General features: G+C 41.0%; 1 protein-coding gene and 2 long non-coding RNA genes across 5 annotated transcripts in view; 1 reads left to right on the top strand and 2 right to left on the bottom strand.

Moving 5' to 3' along the window:
* PDCL (phosducin like) lies at positions 1-16,554 on the bottom strand. 3 transcript variants are annotated; one of them, XM_082403363.1, is made up of 4 exons: positions 15,381-16,554; positions 12,524-12,700; positions 4,475-4,656; positions 1-2,328 (listed from the first exon to the last, which is right to left on the bottom strand). In XM_082403363.1, exons 2-4 carry the CDS (start codon positions 12,693-12,695, stop codon positions 1,777-1,779), a joined length of 906 nt encoding a protein of 301 aa, XP_082259489.1. In that variant the 5' UTR covers positions 12,696-12,700; positions 15,381-16,554; the 3' UTR covers positions 1-1,776. The 3 variants fall into 3 exon arrangements, with proteins under 3 accessions (XP_082259489.1, XP_082259487.1, XP_082259488.1); XM_082403361.1 differs by lacking the exon at positions 15,381-16,554 and adding an exon at positions 14,312-14,471; XM_082403362.1 differs by lacking the exon at positions 15,381-16,554 and adding an exon at positions 14,289-14,433.
* Positions 2,984-3,373, bottom strand: LOC309633959. Its single transcript, XR_014247790.1, has 2 exons — positions 3,251-3,373; positions 2,984-3,071 (listed from the first exon to the last, which is right to left on the bottom strand). It is a non-coding gene; the product is annotated as an uncharacterized lncRNA (long non-coding RNA).
* Positions 15,071-20,454, top strand: part of LOC309633952 — a 13,015-nt gene continuing 7,631 nt past the window's right edge. The window contains exons 1-2 of the long non-coding RNA XR_014247781.1: positions 15,071-15,160; positions 17,433-20,164. This is a non-coding gene — a long non-coding RNA (uncharacterized lncRNA). The remainder of the gene's footprint in view (positions 15,161-17,432; positions 20,165-20,454) is intronic.

Raw genomic sequence — 20,454 nt, forward strand, 5'->3', positions numbered from 1 at the left:
TGGAATATTATCAGGCCGTTAAAAATTATTTATTTAGAATTTTTATAACATGTCAAAGCATTTATGATATAATATTAAATTAAACAAAACACAGAACTAAATTCAATAAGCTCTCAATGTATTAAAAATATTGAAAAAACTGGAAGAAAATAAAAACACTGACAACAGTTGTCTCTGCCTCTAATAATTTTCTATACTTTCCACACACTTTCTACAACGAGCTTTTTTAATTAAAAAACCATACAATGAGCTTTTTAAATTAAAAAACCATGCACTTTCTTTTTTGTTGATTAACTACAAGAGATACTGTCATGACCTTTCTACAGTTAGTCAATTCCTAAATAGCCAGGGAAAGCAAAACTGAACTTTAAAGCTAACATTTAATTACAGGTTACATTTTCCCTGGCCCTACAATGTACATATTTTAAAGTAAAAAACATGAGGAAAAAACTCAAAAGACAATCATTATTATAAACACACAGAAAGAAGACCAGAAAGATACCTGTAAAAATGATTAACAGGGATTATTTTTGGTTGGTGGAATTATAAGGCTTTTAAATCTTTTTGGCTTAACAATGTTTGTTACATTTTCTACAATGAACATCAATTACTTTTGTAATAAAAAGTCTTTGCTGTTTTCAAGAGACAACCACCAAGCAAATTACAGCACACCTATACAACGGTATAAATAGCCACTTTAAAATGTTGTAAAAGTATTTAATAACATGGAAAAACGTTTGCTATATTAGCTGACCATACTATAAAACAGTATGTTCAGAATGATCCCACTGTTTTGTTTAATAAGCAAACAAAATGTCTGTGTACACAAAGAAAACACCTTGGAAAGAAATATCCCAAAATATTAATAGTGTTTTACCCTAGGTGGCAGGATTAGAGATTATTCTAATTTTCTTATTTTTGCTTCTGTATTTTCTGTATTCTATTGAATATTAACTTTTCCAATATGCAAAAAAGTTTTAACAAAAGCTACATGAAACCAAAAAATTACCTTGTTAAATAAAAAAGAAACAGAGAAAAAGATGAGCAGGGGTATCTTAATTGGAAGATCTTCCTTTAAAAAGGCTTCCCAGCTCTATCTCAGCTCTAATTTTCAAGCCAAGCTGGTCTTTCAGCATCAAGAGGGCAGTCCATCTCGATCCTTCCTCTATTGTAGACTTAATAATGCTTGAGCAGGGTATCGACTCTGGCGACAAAGGTCACCCCCCCTCTTGATGGGGCAAACATACACGGTCTGGAACCTTTAAACAAGACCCTGGGAGAGAATACGGTCTAGGGGGTAAAAATTTAACTGCCTTCTAAGACTATGAGTCTGATTATAAGTAAATATAATTTACAATGATTTGATGAAGGAAATGTATTACTTATGTTGCAAATAACACACTAACTATAGAATTATATTCCCGGACCTGGCAGAGACCTCTGAGATCATCTGAAGACAATTTCCAGGACACTGTCTTCAGGATGCTATGTAAATACTGACTGGAAACAATAACAGAGATGTCATGCTAGAGAATCTTAAGTAAACAGTTCAAAAGCCTGGCTTCCTGTTTATACAATGTTAGGTCACTTTATGGATAGCCACAAGGTGATTCAGCATTCTGATTTGATAGAAGAATTTCTTGACTTGACATATCATAAAAGGGACTACAAAGAACAGCAGAAAAGCCAGAAGACACAGAAAAGAACGAAAATAAACACACGGACGTGTGTCTTCCAGCCCAAACAATGAGAAATTTATGCCACCAGCCCAGCCAATCAATCTATTTCCAAATCGCTATCCTCGCTGTGGCAGGTGGCCGAGTTACGCACAGAGGTTAGCAACAAGACTTCCTTTTCTGGGAGCAATCCAAACTCCTGGAGGAAAGCTTCAAGGTCCACTGCAAAGAAATCTTCCCCCAGCTGGTCAGTGACACGGACAAAATTGCCTATCAGCTCGCCCCCCTTGTAGATGAGCAGGGCGGGAAGGGCGTTCCTGGTGAAGCGACTGCTGGCCCCGATCACCGAGCTCTTCACCCGGCAGAACTTGACGGCTGGGTACTCTGCGGCCAGGCAGATCATGCAACCGTTCATGGCTTCGGTCCCTGGGATGCCGTCCTCGTAAATATGGACCATGATGAGGGTGCTCTTCTGCTCCTTGTCAATCATGTCCAGAAATCCTTCTCCACTGGGGATTTCAAAAACCTGCTTGAACTGGGGCCCCTGGTGGAGCTGCTGCCGCATCTCTTCCATCCTCTGCTTCCGGTACTGCTGCAGGAACTCCTCGTCGTCTTGGTCCTCATTCATCATGGCAAAGTCCTTCAGAGTCATCTGCGGGAGGACCAGCAAGTGAGCATGAGAAACATAAACCCAACAGTGACATGGGTGACACAAGATGTATGAGGCGCCACGCTAATACTCTAGATGCATTACACCTCACTGAAATCTTCTGATAACGCCATCGGGAAGGGACTGTTATTACCCCCACTTTACAAATGAGGTTCTGAGACTTGAGATTATCTGTATAAGTTCACATAGGTAGCAAGTATAAGACCAGGATTCAAACTAGATTTTTTTTAAAAACCCAGGCTTTCAACTACTGTGTCATAGCGCCTCTCCATCCAGACAGGCAGCATCAGATAACATCACTTCGTGAGCTTTTGTCTTTTGGTCAGTCCTGACAATGGATTAATTATTTTATCCACTGTTTTGTTTTTGTTGAAAAGACAACAGGACATTAAGGAACTTGAACACTCATAATCCCTGCCCTGCACCAACCTCCTTGCCCCCCACGCCAAAACATACAGCCACACACATTCTAAAAATCTATTCTTCTTTTTATTACCAGTCACATGCTAAAACCATTTTTGCTTTTATAACAGCAGCTGTGGGTGTACCAATTAAGCTATAGCCTGCTTTTGCCACTTAGCACTATTATATCATAAATTATTCCTCATGCTTCCAAACACGTTTTATAAAATGATACATAATGTGCCCTATTTTGCTTAGCCACTCCCCTACTTCTGGCATTCAGGCAGTTTCCAGTTCTGTCTCACTGCAACAACCCAGCAGGACTGTCCCATGTGATCATGTGCTGTGTGGCTTTGTCTGGTCTCCACTGCAGCACAAGGAAGTGCTGTGAGCCGTGGGCATGTTGTCCTGAAGCCAGCTTCCATTACAAAAGCATTTTCCCTCTCCTGCCCTGGTGTAGCAAGACATCCCTGCTCCTGTGATGAAGCCCAGCTCTGCCTACCCTGGCACAGATGAGAGGGTGGCGGCTGGGAGGCCACACCAGATCAGGACACGTGTTGTTACTGCATCACGGCCAGCACCGTTCTTCTTCCCCTCTCACTGCTCCCCCACCAGAGCGGTTCTTTCTGACCTGTTGTGGTCTTGCTTGAGTCTAATGCCCTGAAATCATCCTCCTGGTCAAGGCAAACTCCTCACTTAATCCTCTTGTCTGCTCCCTGACCCCGGCAGGTATTTCCAGCCAAGAGCTGCTTTGGGCCACAGCCAAATGATCTCAGGCACTTCTAGACATCCATCTGTGGTCAGAGAGCATGGTGGAGAATAAAGGATCCTTTTGAAGAACGCTTTGGGAAGGTAAGAGAGAGTCAGGGACCTAGTTCCAAATATCTTCTACAGTGTCTGCCTGCTTCTACTGTATTGCTTCACTAAAATAAATTCTCATGAATAGGCTTCAGGTGAAACAGAACAACATCATGGAAAGAACAGGAAAATCTGGGTTAGAATCCTAGTTCCTATTAGCATTTCTTAATGGCACTGCCCTGAGCAAGTCCCCTCCCACCTCTCAGCTTTGGTTTCACCATCTGTAAAATGGGGATAATATCTCCCGATCTCAGAGGTTTATTTCTGGCTCAAGGTAAGACCTTGAGAAAGGACAGGAAACTCACATTTCCTGAGCACTTTCAACCGGCCTGTGATGGGTACTGTATCCACAGCCCTGGGAGGTAGAGAGATTGACCTCATTTAACCAACGACAAACCAGAGTCAGAGTGGAAGAGACATCCCCACAGTTACCAGTGGCACAGCTGAGATTCAAACCCAGGTGTGGTCAAGCTATGACATGACTGCACTTTCTCCTGCACTGCACCGCTTCTTAATATCTTTTTTAAAATTTATTTTATTTATTTATTTATTTATTTTTGGCTGCATTGAGTCTTCGTTGCTGCACAGCTTTCTCTAGTTGCAGTGAGTGGGGGCTACTCTTCACTGCGGTGCGCGGGCTTCTGATTGCGGTGGCTTCTCTTGTTGCGGAACACAGGCTCTAGGTGCGAGGGCTTCAACAGTTGTGGCACATGGGCTCAGTAGTTGTGGCACACGGGCTTAGTTGCTCTGCAGCATGTGGGATCTTCCTGGACCAGGGCTCGAACCCGTGTCCCCTGCATTGGCAGGCAGATTCACTAACCCCAGCAGCCAGGTAGCCTCTGAGAAAGGCCTGGGCGCTTCTGATTACCTTCCCACTGATCTTCTCCTGGAGGCCCTTCTGCTTCCGCTGCTCCTCCTCTTCATCCAGATGGGACCTGCAGCTCACGGACAGCTTCTTGATCAGCCTCTCCATCTCCCGGCACTGCTCCTCCCGCTGCTCAGTCTCCAGCTGTTTGAAGCGGCGCCAGTCGTTGATCACGCCTTTTGGACCTGAGGTGGGGTGAATGTGGAGGCGACCAAGGATGAGCGAGGGATTATGGGCCAGCGCACATCTGTCTAAAGCTGGCTCCATCGACACCACAGTGACACTCACACAGGGCAGCGTGGTCTACACGCAACCATGTCCAAGGCAGCCCGGTTTGCAAGTTAAAGGGCCACGCAAAGGCCCAACGTTAGGAGATGCGTGAAATAAATTCAGATTCATCTACTCAAAGGAAAACAAAGCGACTCTTAGAAAGAATGAGGCAGCTATATGTTCCCTGCCATGAAAAATGTCCAAACATATTAGGTCAAAAAAAAAAAAAAAACCAAAATGCAGAACAGTATCATGGTATGATCCTTCAATTTTTAGAAAAAGAACTGTATGTCCATGTATAAATATTTACAGATATTTGTATATGTGCATGTACATTTGTATGTCCATAGAAAAATAGGTAAACTGTTAACAGTGGTTGTCTCTAGGCAGTGAGATCTAAGGGGACTGGTGAGAGAGAACTTTTACTTTTTTCTTACTATGCTTCCATATTATCTGACTTTTTTAACAAGATTGTGGCAGGTTGTTCTGTTAGTCAAGCTACCCCCAAACCCCCCTGTCCCCATGCTATACAGCCCTGCCCCTTACCACATGACTTGCAATACCTCCTGTGGGATGAGAACATGTATCCCCAGGCACGGATGTGGGGCTTGCCCATGTGACTTGCTGTGGCCAATGGATTCTGAGCAAAAACGTAACGAGTCACTACATGTTTCCAACAGCCCTCTCTTGCTCTCTACACTTGATCATGAGAACAGCATGTCCCAGACAGGGGCTGCTCCTTCAGCCTAGTTCCTGGATGATAGGACATACAAAGCAGAAGCGGGGCAGCTGCTGACCCCAACAGGCAGCATGTAACATGATTGAGAAATAAACCTTTGTTGTCACAAACCACTGAGACTAGGAGGTCATCTGCTACTACAGACAAAAATATAAACATCTGTATAAAGAAAACTTTAAAATGCTGCCAAGAAACACTACAAAAGACCTGAATAAATGGAGCAATGCCATATTCCTGGCTAGGAAGATGCAACATCACAAGGGTACCAATTATCCCCAAATTAATCCATATATTTAATGCGTTTCTGATAAAAGTATGTGATTACACACGTGTGCATGCTCCTGAATTTGCTGTGGAAAAATAAGAAAGCAAAAGTTAAGAAAATAATAACATAGAAGGGTATTGTATGGGGGGGACCAGACCTACCAGATACTAAAACATATTATAACACGATACTTAAAAACAGTGTGATATAGCACAGTAAAAGACAAATCAGTGGAAGAGACCACAAAGTATGGCTAAAGACACAAATATAAGCAGAAATTCAGCACGTGATAAAACTGACATTTCAAAACAATGGAGAAAAGATGGTTTATTCAATTAATGATGCTGAAACAACTGGGCAGCAATCCAAAAAAAATTAAGTTGGAGTCCTACCACATACCTTGCACCGAAATGAATTCCAGATAAATCGTTGTGTTAAAAAAAAAAAAAAAAAATCATAAAGATACTAAAAAAAAAAAAAAAAGGCATGGGATTGTCTTTTTATAATCCTGGAGTGAAGAAAGGCCTTTTATATAAGAAACAAAACTAAGAAACTATAAAATAATGCTTTCAAGCACATAACAATAAAAAAAACTTTCTGCCAGGATGAGAACAAAAGCCAGGAGTCAAACAATAAACTGGTAGAAATATTTGCAACTCATACCACAGATTAACTTCCTTTATAGTTCCCTAAGAAGAAAAAGACCAACTACCCAATTTCAAAACTGAGCAAAGGATATGAATACAACCCTTAAAATTATGAAGAGAGGCTCAACATCACTCCTAAAAAGATAGAAAATAAAACTACGGTGAGTTGCCATTTGCCATCCATGAGGATGGCAAAGATCAAAAAGTCTGATAACATAGTAGAAGGTCACATATATGGGGAAATACCACACACCTGCTTAAACTATAAACCAGTCCCAACTCAACTGACAGCAATTTGGAAATAATAAAATGTAAAAGTGTAAATATGCCATTTCTAGGAATTTATACTACCAATATACTCATACCCATGATTTAGGTGATATCAAACACCTATCAATTTGAGAAGCTGGATTCAAACGCAGGCAACTCTGTTCTAATCATCAGCATGTTGCTATACATACATATTCGTACTGTGCATTGAAATGGCTAGAACCACGCACAGTGAAATGGTAACATTAGGTTATCTCTGGACACGGGGCTGAATTAGAAGTGATCACGACCCACCACCAGTCCCTCCCATCAGGAAACTTACACAGGTCTCTTAGATAGCCTCATCCACCAGAGGGCAGACAGCAGAAGCAAGAAGAACTACAGTCCTGCAGCCTGTGGAACGAAAATCACATTCACAGAAAGATAGACAAGATGAAAAGGCAGAGGGCTATGTACCAGATGAAGAAACAAGATAAAACCCCAGAAAAACAACTAAATGAAGTGCAGATAGGCAACCTTCCAGAAAAAGAATTCAGAATAATGATAGTGAAGGTGATCCAGGACCTCGGAAAAAGAATGGAGGCAAAGATTGAGAAGATGCAAGAAATGTTTAACAAAGACCTAGAAGAATTAAAACAAACAAACAAAGATGAACAATACAATAACTGAAATGAAAACTACACTAGAAGGAATCAATAGCAGAATAACAGGCAGAAGAACGGATAAGTAACCTGGAAGACAGAATGGTGGAAATCACTGCTGCAGACCAGAATAAAGAAAAAAGAATGAAAAGAGATGAAGACAGCCTAAGAGACCTCTGGGACAACATCAAATGCAACAACGTTCGCATTATAGGGGTCCCAGAAGGAGAAGAGAGACAGAGAGGACCAGAGAAAATATCTGAAGAGATTATAGTTGAAAACTTCCCTAACATGGGAAAGGAAATAGCCACCCAAGTCCAGGAAGCGCACCGAGTCCCATACAGGATAAACCCAAGGAGAAACACGCCGAGACACATAGCAGTCAAATTGGCAAAAATTAAAGACAAAGAAAAATTATTGAAAGCAGCAAGGGAAAAATGACAAATAACACAGAAGGGAACTCCCATAAGGTTAACAGCTGATTTCTCAGCAGAAACTCTACAAGCCAGAAGGGACTGGCATGATACACTTAAAGTGATGAAACGGAAGAACCTACAACCAAGATTACTCTACCCGGCAAGGATCTCATTCAGATTCGATGGAGAAATCAAAAGCTTTACAGACAAGCAAAGGCTAAGAGAATTCAGCACCACCAAACCAGCTCTACAACAAATGCTAAAGGAACTTCTCTAAGTAGGAAACACAAGAGAAGAAAAGGAACTACAAAAACAAACCCAAAACAATTAACAAAATGGTCACAGGAACATACATATCAAAATTACCTTAAACGTGAATGGATTAAATGCTCCAACCAAAAGACACAGGCTTGCTGAATGGATACAAAAACAAGACCCATATATATGCTGTCTACAAGAGACCCACTTCAGACCTAGGGACACATACAGACTGAAAGTGAGGTGATGGAAAAAGATATACCATGGAAATGGAAATCAAAAGAAAGCTGGAGTAGCAATACTCATATCAGATAAAATAGACTTTAAAATAAAGACTGTTACAAGAGACAAGGAAGGACACTACATAATGATCAAGGGATCAATCCAAGAAGAAGATATAACAATTATAAATATATATGCACCCAACACAAGAGCACCTCAATACATAAGGCAACTGCTAACAGCTATAAAAGAGGAAATCGACAGTTACACAATAATAGTGGGGGACTTTAACAGCTCACTTACACCAATGGACAGATCATCCAAAATGAAAATAAATAAGGAAACAGAAGCTTTAAATGACACAATAGACCAGACAGATTTAATTGATATTTATACAACATTCCATCCAAAGACAGCAGATTACACTTTCTTCTCAAGAGCACAGGGAACATTCTCTAGGATAGATCACATCTTGGGTCACAAATCAAGCCTCAGTAAATTTAAGAAAATTGAAATCATATCAAGCATCTTTTCTGACCACAACCCTATGAGATTAGAAATGAATTACAGGGAAAAGAATGTAAAAAACACAAACACATGGAGGCTAAACAATACATTACTAAATAACCAAGAGATCACTGAAGAAATCAAAGAGGAAATCAAAAAATACCTAGAGACAAATGACGATGAAAACACGACGATCCAAAACCTATGGAATGCAGCAAAAGCAGTTCTAAGAGGGAAGTTTATAGCTATACAAGCCTACCTCAAGAAACAAGAAAAATCTCAAATAAACAATCTAACCGGGACTTCCCTGGTGGTCCAGTGGTTAAGAATCTGCCTGCCAATGCAGGGGACACGGGTTTGAGCCCTGGTCCAGGAGGATCCCACATGCCTCGGAGCAACTAAGCCCGTGTGCCACCACTACTGAGCCTGCGCTCTAAAGCCCGCGAGCCACAACTATTGAAGCCCACGTGCCTACAGCCCATGCTCCGCAACAAGAGAAGCCACCGCAATGAGAAGCCCGTGCACCGCAACGAAGAGTAGCCCCCACTCGCTGCAACTAGAGAAAGCCTGCGCACAGCAACCAAGACCCAATGCAGCCAAAAATAAATTGATTAATTAATTAAAAAAAAAACAATCTAACCTTAAACCTAAAGGAACTAGAGAAAGAAGAACAAACAAAACCCAAAGTTAGCAGAAGGAAAGAAATCATAAAGATCAGATCAGAAATAAATGAAATAGAAACAAAGAAAACAATAGCAAAGATCAATAAAACTAAAAGCTGGTTCTTTGAGAAGATAAACAAAATTGATAAACCATTAGCCAGGCTCATGAAGAAAAAGGGGGAGAGCACTCAAGTCAATAAAATTAGAAATGAAAAAGGAGAAGTTACAACAGACACCGCAGAAATACAAAGCATCCTAAGAGACTACTACAAGCAACTCTATGTCAATAAAATGGACAACCTGGAAGAAATAGACAAATTCTTAGAAAGGTATAACTTTCCAAGACTGAACCAGGAAGAAATAGAAAATATGAACAGACCAATCACAAGCAATGAAATTGAAACTGTGATTAAAAATCTTCCAACAAACAAAAGTCCAGGACCAGATGGTTTCACAGGTGATTTCTATCAAACATTTAGAGAAGAACTAACACCCATCCTTCTCAAACTCTTCCAAAAACTTGCAGAGGAAGGAACACTCCCAAACTCATTCTATGAGGCCACCATCACGCTGATACCAAAACAAGACAAAGATACTACAAGAAAAGAAAATTACAGACCAATATCACTGATGAATATAGATGCAAAAATCCTCAACAAAATACTAGCAAACAGAATCCAACAACACATTAAAAGGATCATACACCATGATCAAGTGGGAGTTATGCCAGGGATGCAAGGATTCTTCAATATACGCAAATCAATCAATGTGATACACCATATTAACAAATTGAAGAATAAAAACCATACGATCATCTCAATAGATGCAGAAAAAGCTTTTGACAAAATTCAACACCCATTTATGATAAAAACTCTCCAGAAAGTGGGCATAGAGGGAACCTACCTCAACATAATAAAGGCCATATACGACAAACCCACAGCAAACATCATTCTCAATGGTGAAAAACTGAAAGCCTTTCCTCTAAGATCAGGAACAAGACAAGGATGTCCACTCTCACCACTATTATTCAACATAGTTTTGGAAGTTTTAGTCACAGCAATCAGAGAAGAAAAAGAAATAAAAGGAATCCAAATTGGAAAAGAAGAAGTAAAACTGTCACTGTTTGCAGATGACATTATACTATACATAGAGAATCCTAAAAATGCCACCAGAAAACTACTAGAGCTAATCAATGAATTTGGTGAAGTTGCAGGATACAAAATTAATGAAGAGAAATCTCTTGCATTCCTATATACTAATGATGAAAAATCTGAAAGAGAAATTAAGGAAACACTCCCATTTACCATTGCAACAAAAAGAATAAAATACCTAGGAATAAACCTACCTAGGGAGACAAAAGACCTGTATGCAGAAAACTATAAGACACTGATGAAAGAAATTAAAGATGATACGAACAGATGGAGAGATATACCATATTCTTGGATTGGAAGAATCAATATTGTGAAAATTACTATACTACCCAAAGCAATCTACAGATTCAATGCAATCCCTATCAAATTACCAGTGGCATATTTTACAGAACTAGAAAAAAAAATCTTAAAATTTGTATGGCGACACAAAAGACCCCAAATAGCCAGAGCGGTCTTGAGGGAAAAAAACGGAGCTGGAGGAATCAGACTCCCTGACTTCAGACTATACTACAAAGCTACAGTAATCAAGACAATATGGTACTGGCACAAAAACAGAAATATAGATCAATGGAACAAGATAGAAAGACCAGAGATGAACCCACGCACCGATGGTCAACTAATCTATGACAAAGGAGGCAAGGATATACAATGGAGAAAAGACAGTCTCTTCAATAAGTGGTGCGAAAACTGGACAGCTACATGTAAAAGAATGAAATTAGAACACTCCCTAACACCATACACAAAAATAGACTCAAAATGGATTAGAGACCTAAATTTAAGACCAGACACTATAAAACTCTTAGAGGAAAACATAGGAAGAACACTCTTTGACATAACTCACAGCAAGATCTTTTTTGATCCACCTCCTAGAGTAATAGAAATAAAAACAAAAATAAACAAATGGGACCTAATGAAACTTCAAAGCTTTTGCACAGCAAAGGAAACCATAAACAAGACGAAAAGACAACCCTCAGAATGGGAGAAAATATTTGCAAACGAATCAACGGACAAAGGATTAATCTCCAAAATATATAAACAGCTCATACAGCTCAATATTAAAGAAACAAACAATCCAATCCAAAAATGGGCAGAAGACGTAAATAGACATTTCTCCAAAGAAGACATACAGATGGCCAAGAAGCACATGAAAAGCTGCTCAACATCATTAATTATTAGAGAAATGCAAATCAAAACTACAATGAGGTACCACCTTACACCAGTTAGAATGGGCATCATCAGAAAATCTACAAACAACAAATGCTGGAGAGGGTGTGGAGAAAAGGGAACCCTCTTGCACTGTTGGTGGGAATGTAAATTGATACAGCCACTATGGAGAACAGTATGGAGGTTCCTTAAAAAACTAAAAATAGAATTACCATATGATCCAGCAATCCCACTACTGGGCATATACCCAGAGAAAACCATAATTCAAAAAGACACATGCACCCCAATGTTCATTGCAGCACTATTTACAATAGCCAGGTCATGGAAGCAACCTTAATGCCCATCGACAGATGAATGGATAAAGAAGATGTGGTATATATATATACAATGGAATATTACTCAACCATAAAACAGAACGAAATTGGGTCATTTGTGGATACGTGGATGGATCTAGAGACTGTCATACAGAGTGAAGTAAGTCAGAAAGAGAAAAACAAATATCGTATATTAACGCATGTATGTGGAACCTAGAAAAATGGTACAGATGAACTGGTTTGCAGGGCAGAAGTTGAGACACAGATGTAGAGAACAAACGTATGGACACCAGGAGGGAAAGCCGCGGGGGGTGGGGATGGTGGTGTGATGAACTGGGCGATTGGGATTGACATGTATACACTGATGTGTATAAAATTGATGACTAATAAGAACCTACTGTATAAAAAAATAAAATAAAATTCAAAAATTCAAAAAAAAAAAAAAAAGAACTGATCACGAGACTTCTGATACATATTTAACAGACATTTTTTAAACCTGTTTCCAGAGCACAGGGATTTCCAGTACCTGTGTTAACTGAGATGCCTTCGCCTGCCAACTCAGCATCTGCAGGCATGGAACTGCCGGCCAGGGCACCCCTGCTTCTGTCCTTGTCCTCATGGTCACTCTCCTCATCCTCGCTGCTGCTGTAGTAGTACTGCAGCTTCTCCCCCAGCAACTTATCATCCAGGGTCGTCATGGTGCCTGGGAGAGGGCGACATAGCAGGCTCTTTGCTGGCTTGAATCAGACAGACATGAATCTGAAGAGTTAGGGCTCACCTGTGCTCAGATCCTATTATGTACAGGACCGTAAGAGTGACTGTTTTCATAAGCAGGATCTCAGCAAATCCATACCATGACCATGCATGATAGGGTTTATCATGCTCTTGCTGTAGAAGGTAAAACTGAAGCTCAGATAAAATTTCTCTGCCAACCTTGACAGCAAATGGTGGAGCTGGGCTCAGACCCCAGGGATTCCTGACTCCAACAGACTGAAGGTGTGAGTCATTGTCTTCTGAATAGTATACACTGAAGTAGGGTGGTGGCTTGGAGGAATCTACTGACTGACTGAAGGATTTATCTACACATACTCTTTGGTTTACCCACCAAGTAAGACTGCTGGTAATTGAAAAACTGGGTAAGAACCCTCAGGAAAAACTCCAAAAAGCAGCATCAAGAATGGGATGTTGACTCACTGTTTGCCTAAGCCAATCATTCATCTGTCTCTTGCCTTCCACCTCCCAATCAGCACAGCGAGGGTTAGGATGGATGGGCTCTGAAGCCCTAATAACTTTGGTTAAAAGACGGGCCCATGACAAGATTTTAATCATTCCCCAGTGTTTAAAGGACAATGGTTAGAGCCAAGCTTCTGCATCAGAAGAAGCCCGGTACATTCTGGGAGAAAGGTACAGCTTAGTCCCTGCCAGGCCTGCTTGCAGATCGCACAAGGAGGAGTTGTAACTCCAGCACCCCTTCCTTTAAACATCCCAATACTATGCATCTTTGATTAAAGGCATCCCCGAGCCTGTTAGACTCCATTACAAAGTGACTCTCCCACCGGGCGGGGAGGTCTTGCAAACAGAGACCTCCAATGCCCAGCACGAGGCCTCTGCACAATCTGTCAAGCTCATATAGAGGCAGCCTGAATCAGTGGGGGAATCCGGTGACCCGGGCAGTCAGATGAGGAGAGAGGTACCTAAGTGGCAGGGTTGAGAAAAAGGTGCAGGTACACGGCCGGGCGCGGGGGGGGGGGGGAGAGAAATAGGGGGACTAAACCTAACTTAAAGAGGCAGAGAGACCAAGGCGGTAAAAGTGGGAAGAAAGAGACGGGGAGGAATGTGTGCTCGGTCAGGGCGGGGCCGCTGAGGAGGAGGCGGCAAGCGCAGGGCCAGCGGAGGGGCTAGTGGGATGCGAGGCCTTTCGCGGGGAGGAGTCGAGGGCGGGGCCAGAGGGAGAGCTGGCGGGGCAGGAGGGGGCCAGCGGGAGGGCCGGCGGAGGAGGCGGGGCCGTTGGCGGGATGTAGTCGAGGGCGGGGCCAGCGGGAGGGCTGGCGGAGGAGGCGGGACCTTTGAGGGTCGAGGGCGGGGCCAGCGGAAGCGCGGCGGAGGGGCGCGGAAGCTCTAGGGATGCCCGAGGGAGGTGGGGCCAGCAGAGGAGACGGGGCAGGGAAGTCGCGGAGAGTGTGGGGGTCGAGGGGACGCACCGACAAGACCGTCTCATCCAGGCTCGCCCACCACCCGTATTCCACCACCTCCCACCGGTATTCCATGCCCGCCGCTTCTTCCCGGCTGACCTCAGTGCAGCTATCCGGCCTACCTCAGTCTGGATCCCTTCAGGCTGGCACTTATTAAGGAAGGGAGCACTCGGCTGGAGAAAGAGAAATGGGTCGGCGCCTTGAGCACTAGGAGAAAAGCCGCTTGAGTCCCGACTGCGCGGACCAATGAGGCGGCCTTCCTGCGTCAGCGCGGATACACGCTGCCCAATTAGAGGAAGCGTGTCCTGGCGGCCAAGGGAGAAGCTACGGGTCCTACTTGGGGACAAACATCTCGACAATAATAATACGCTTCTATTTTTATTTTTGTTTTAATTTGAACGAAAGGCCACACTAGATATGCCCAGCTTTGAGCAGTAAGAACAATTTCGTTACCTTTGAAGTTTCCGAAAACATTCCACATGTATTTTTTTTTAATTGATTCTTCACATCACGTCTATTAAGACAGAAGACAGACTTGGACATTAATTTGCCCAAGAACACATAGCCCTTTTGGATTAAAAAAAGAAGAAGAAGAAGAAAAAAAAAAAGCCAAGTCCAGGACAACTAAACGCAAAGTGAAATCCTGGATTGGACCGTGGAACAGAAAAAGGACGTGAATGGGACAACTGACGAAATTTGAACAAGGTGTATCAAGTAATAATATTATTGTATCAATAGTTTTGATTTTGATAATTGTACTACGGTTATGTAAGATGTTAACTTTAAGGGATTCTGGGTGAAGAACATAGGGGTACTCTATACTATTTTTGCAACTTTTTGGAAACCTAAAATAATTTTAAATTCTGAGCCCTTATTGAGATGTCCAGTACATAACACGAAGTAGCTCATGGAAAGCTTTGTGTAAATTGAATCATTCGAAATATACTAAAACAATACACCCTTCAAAATAGGTAAGTTTTATTTCCCTAAAGTTTGAGAGATTCTTAATTTGTGATTCTATACCACCTGCAATTGTCTGCAAATTTGTATATGTGCATATTTTTCTGAGAAGCTGTTTGTTCAGGGTACCAAAAGAGTCAGAACCCCCATCCCCAAACTTAAGAACAATTCATATAAAGAGATTCTATGGTAACTTTTTATATTTTTTGTTTGCATAATGAATAATCTTACCTTAATCAGATTTGTGTGAACAGCCAACTTGAATATGCTTGTGATCTGCTGTTACGTGACAAGCCAGGACCCAGCAACAGTGCCTCTGTGTAGGAGAGTCCCCCTAAATATTTGTTAAATGAATACTAGATGAATGCTTTGCTTCTTTGTTTTTACTCACATCTCCCTGAAGCAGGGGTCTTCTTCATGTATGGTGCTCCTTTTCCTTCAAAATTCACTTTAAATTTAAGGCTGCAATCCTCATGGGGGCCCTCAGAGCTGCTCAACAATCGTAGTTGCCCTGGGCAGGCTACTCCCCGACTCTCTAAGCGAAGCAGTTCACATCTCTTCTCTCAAATGTTCAACACCCTCTCCCCTCTCCTCGCCTACCTTATGACTGCGATGCTTATTTCACATGAAAAATAGAAGCAATCAAAAGACACTTGCACCTTCAAAATGTACAACAACCCCCTGCATCTGTACCTGTTAAATGAATCACCAGTGCAGCGGATCCCGCTCCTCCAGCCTAGTAAGGAAGTCTGCTCCTGCAGTTACCTCCTCTCTCTCTCCCCTGCATAGTCAGGCTTTCTTTCTACTATTTTCTGTTTTCTTTCTAATATTTCTTTCTAAAATTTTCCTAGTTTTCATTTCTAAAAGAAAATCCTCTCAGATACCATTTTCCACTGTTCAGATTGTTTAAAAAAAAAAAGTTTGATAACAGTGAGACTGTGGGGAATACATGGCTGGTGAAAGTATAAGTTGATACAACTCTTATGGATGGCAATTGAGAAATATCTATCAGTATTGCAAAAACATATGCCTTTAACCCAGCAATTCCACTCCTGGAAGTTTATCCTATAGATATACTTGCATGAATGTATTGTTTAAAAATAAAGGAACATGGAGAACATTATGCATTAGTTTCCTGCCTTTTGCAATAAAAAATAGGAACAAATAATATTTTCTTATGTGTGCATGAAGAAAAGAATTGAAGAAAATACAAGAAATAATAAATTCAGATGGGAATCAGGAGTGAACGGGAGACATTTTATACATAATGTTTTATGTGTAATTTTTAATCATGTGAAAGTATTATCTATTATGTTCCAAAAGTTAACAATTTTTTTAGAGTCAACCCTCACTTTCCTCCCTCACCATGCCTCTCCAGCCACATCTCAATTCTCTGATCTCCTTTACAGCCAGATCTAATAGATCTGCTCTATTCCCTCCTCGTCCTACTTCAATTAGGTTTTTGTTCCCACCGGTCCACTGAAACCACACCTATGAAGGCAGTGACTTCCAAGTTGCCAAATCCTCGGTAAAGTCTCAGTTCTGCTTTAACTGAACCACTCAGCAGCATTTGACAGTTAATCACTCCTTCTGGAAACCCTTTCTCCTCTTGGTTTTCAGAAGGATACCTTCTCCTGTTTTCTCCAGCTTTGTTGATACCCTCATTAACTGCTCTGCTTCTGACCTCTAAATAACGGAATGCCCCAGGTTCAAACTTTTGACACCTTCTTTGTGTATATTCGTTCTATATATACTCCTGTCAAAGAATACCATGGAGGCAGTTAATTATATGCAAACAAATTTACTCATAGGAAGGAGAGAATCAATAGGTGACTGTCAACGAGGGTTTAAAAAATGGATTCATAAAAGACAGGGGGGAAATGTGGGATGTCCGGAAACCATGAGCCTTGTCTGCTTTTCTAGAGGGAAACTGACAAGCTAGCATTTTGCAAAGCAGTCAGTCGAGGCAGTCTGCCCTGGAGCTGGCTGGCTCAAGGCATCAATGAAAACAATGTTAGCTATTTATAGATTCTCCAGAAAACTGTTAAGTAGAAGTACACAGAACAGGTTGTCTCTGTATATTGTAAGAGAGAGAGAGAGAGAGAGACACGGAATCTAAGACCAAGATGGAAGCCAGTCTTTTATAACCTAACCTTAGAAGTTACACCCAATCACTTCAGTTGTATTATTTTCATGGAATCTAAGACCAAGATGGAAACCAGTCTTTTATAACCTAACCTTAGAAGTTACACCCAATCACTTCAGTTGTATTATTTTCATTAGAAATGAGCCAGTGAGTCCAGCCCACACTCAAGGGGAAGGAATTAGAGAAGAACATGAATACCATACCAAGAGGCTGAGGGGCCCATCCTATGAACTACCTACCACAGAAGCTCTCTTTAGGGGGACTGAAGGCCAGTTAAGTATGGAGACATATTTAGGTTGATAATATTTTAGAGGTTTTTTTTTTTTTTTTTGGTCTGCGTTGTGTCTTCGTTGCTGCGTGTGGGCTTTTGTCTAGTTGCGGTGAGCGAGGGCTACTCTTCGTTGCGGTGAGCGGCCTTCTCATTGCGGTGGCTTCTCTTGTTGCGGAGCACGGGCTCTAGGCGCACGGGCTTCAGTAGTTGTGGCACACGGGCTTAGTTGCTCCACAGCATGTGGGATCTTCCCGGACCAGGGATCAAACCCACGTTCCCTGCATTGGCAGGCGGATTCTTAACCACTGAGCCACCAGGGAAGTCCTGAGGATTTTGAAGTTAGGTAACATAATTAAAAGCCAGAAAGGATAGCTGTCATTGTAAATTACACAGCTTAAAGAGTTGAGAGGACAGAAAACAGGAATAAACAAAAGGTAAAAAGTAAGAGAAAGAGGAGGAGAAAACTAATAAAATGCAAGTCTAAATGTAAATTTACAGTTTTAAGATTCATTTTCATTGGTCTCTTTTAATATATTCATTATCCTAGTTGTGTATTATAGAGGGATTATCCAGTGGTATCCTTGCTGGGAGTGTAGTTTGCATCTGTCAGGAATATGACTGTGTGCATGAGAGAGTTAACAGTGTTCATCAGGACCACTCAATTTATCTTACCAGTATCTGGGGATGATGTGGATAGTGAAGTTTCCTTTTAATGAGAGTACCATGTGTAATTTATAGTTTGTCAAGTATTTTACCTGTAATGTAAAGTTTTTGTTTATCCATAGAGAGTATTGAAGGTATTCCCTAGTGGGAAAAACAAAATAAGCTGTTAAGTAAAGCATTTGCCTTTTATCAAGGGAAAATCTTGATCCAACCAGAAGATTTACAAACTATTATTAAACATATTTAAAGTTTTGAAGTAACTGAATGAAATTTATATAGAAATGCTTAAATGCCTCGAAGCTGGGTTCCAAGGCTTGCTCTACCCTTATAGTTTTTCCAGATCATAATAATTAGAGATAAAACAAGATTTGGTCCTCCACTGAGTTGCCCAGATAAAATTTTTTCCACCAATATTTTTGTAAATTTAGAACCGATTTGTCCCTGCCACTTGGATTATTTTTGTTATCAGAGTATTAAAGGTCTAAAGATGGTTTTGGATGACATCAACCTGTATGAGGATTGTTTGAAATAACTGGTCTTTCTCTTTTCCTCCCTCCCTGTCAGCGTGGGGCCAGTTTGTGGCAATTGAACACGTCTTTCTTATTTAGAAATTAAACAACTTTTAGACAGCAATTAGATTAAACTTCTTTTTGTATTAATGAATGTAAAACCAATAAGGGCTACTTCCTTATATAATGCTTTTTAAAAAATTTTTAAATTGGTATCTTTAGTGTAGGCTTTAATTTTGTAAATTGAAATTTGCTTTAGATGTTGGATTGTCTTTAAGAAGCAATTACATTTCTTTTTAAGGTTTTGATTGAAAGCATCTGATAAAATCAGAAAACCTCTGCTTTCATAGCTTTAGTAACAATACTCTTAATAACAATATTTTTCTTTAAATAGCCCACACACTTACAATGTAAGAGGCAAATTTTTTTTTTTTAGAAATATTTCGGTTTCTTATTTACATATAATTTTTAATCTCTAAGCCCATCAGAATGGAGCTTCATTAAATTTTGAGACCTTATAATAACAAATATAACCTGTATTCTGATTAATAATGGTGGATTACACTAGTTGATTTTCAAGTGTTAAACCAACCTTACATTACTGAGATAAACCCTATTTGGATATGATGTATTATAATTTATATATATATAAATATCTGGATTTGCTAACACTTTAAGGATTTTTGCATCTATGTTCACAAGGGATATTGAGCTGTAATTTTTTGTGAAGTTATTGTCAGGTTTTGATGCCAGGGTTTTATTCGTCTAATAAAACTAGTTAGGAAGTTCCCTCCTCCTCCATTTTCTGAAGGCGCTTCTGTGAAACTGAGGTTATTTTTTCCTTAAATGTTTAATAGAATTCACCTGTGAAACCACCGGGAGGCCTGGAGTTTTCTTTGTGGGAAGCTTTTCATAATGAATTTCACTTGTTTAGTAGATACAACGCTATGGCAGGCAGCTTCTAAAATGGTCCCTGTGCCAATAAATAATCTTTCAGCTCTCAATTCACCCTTCTTGCTTTGCAATAATGGACTGAATTCCTTTAAGCATCTCTCCTTTGCAGTGAGCACAATGATAAGCTTCCTCACTAGAGGGCACTGGAGGAGGAGGGGCTGTGGTCAGTGGTACGGCTGTAAGGACATGCAGTGTGTTCTTCCCCAGCCACAGGCCCAGCACATGTGGTTCCTTGATGATCTTGCAACCTCTGTCTGGACTAGCAATAATTTTCCTGTGACCCTCTCAACATGGAAATCAGTGTCCTGAAGGCCTCCTGTCTGCACTGGCGCCAGTTCCCTCCGCAGGCTCCTCTGCAGCTTGCCTGTGTTCCAGAGACTTGCTTTCTGCTTGCCAGCAACCAGTCCCAGCCTGGGTAAACCAGCAAACTTCTCTGCTGCCCAGTGGGCTGAACTTCAGCTTCTCCAATGAGGTCTGCACCCCAGTCTTGATAAGAGGCCCCTTTCCAAGTCTGTCCTTCCTTAGTTACTCTCCCTAAGCCATAGGATACCATATGGGATTTCCTTTAATCTTATAGTCGCTCATCTACTAAATTTTAACAATTCTTTTGTGTCAAACATCCCCTCTATGGTTTTTATGTCCTGATGCGGGATAAAGAAGTCACTAGGTCCAGTCCACATTCAGGTGAGAGGATTATGCCAGGACATGAATACCAGGCAGGGGTCTTTGGCAGCTCTATCAGTCCGAGTGGGGTCTGGACCT

This window comes from Balaenoptera borealis (genome assembly GCF_965194805.1).
Source record: "Balaenoptera borealis genome assembly, chromosome: 8".
NCBI classification, from domain to species: Eukaryota; Metazoa; Chordata; class Mammalia; order Artiodactyla; family Balaenopteridae; genus Balaenoptera; species Balaenoptera borealis.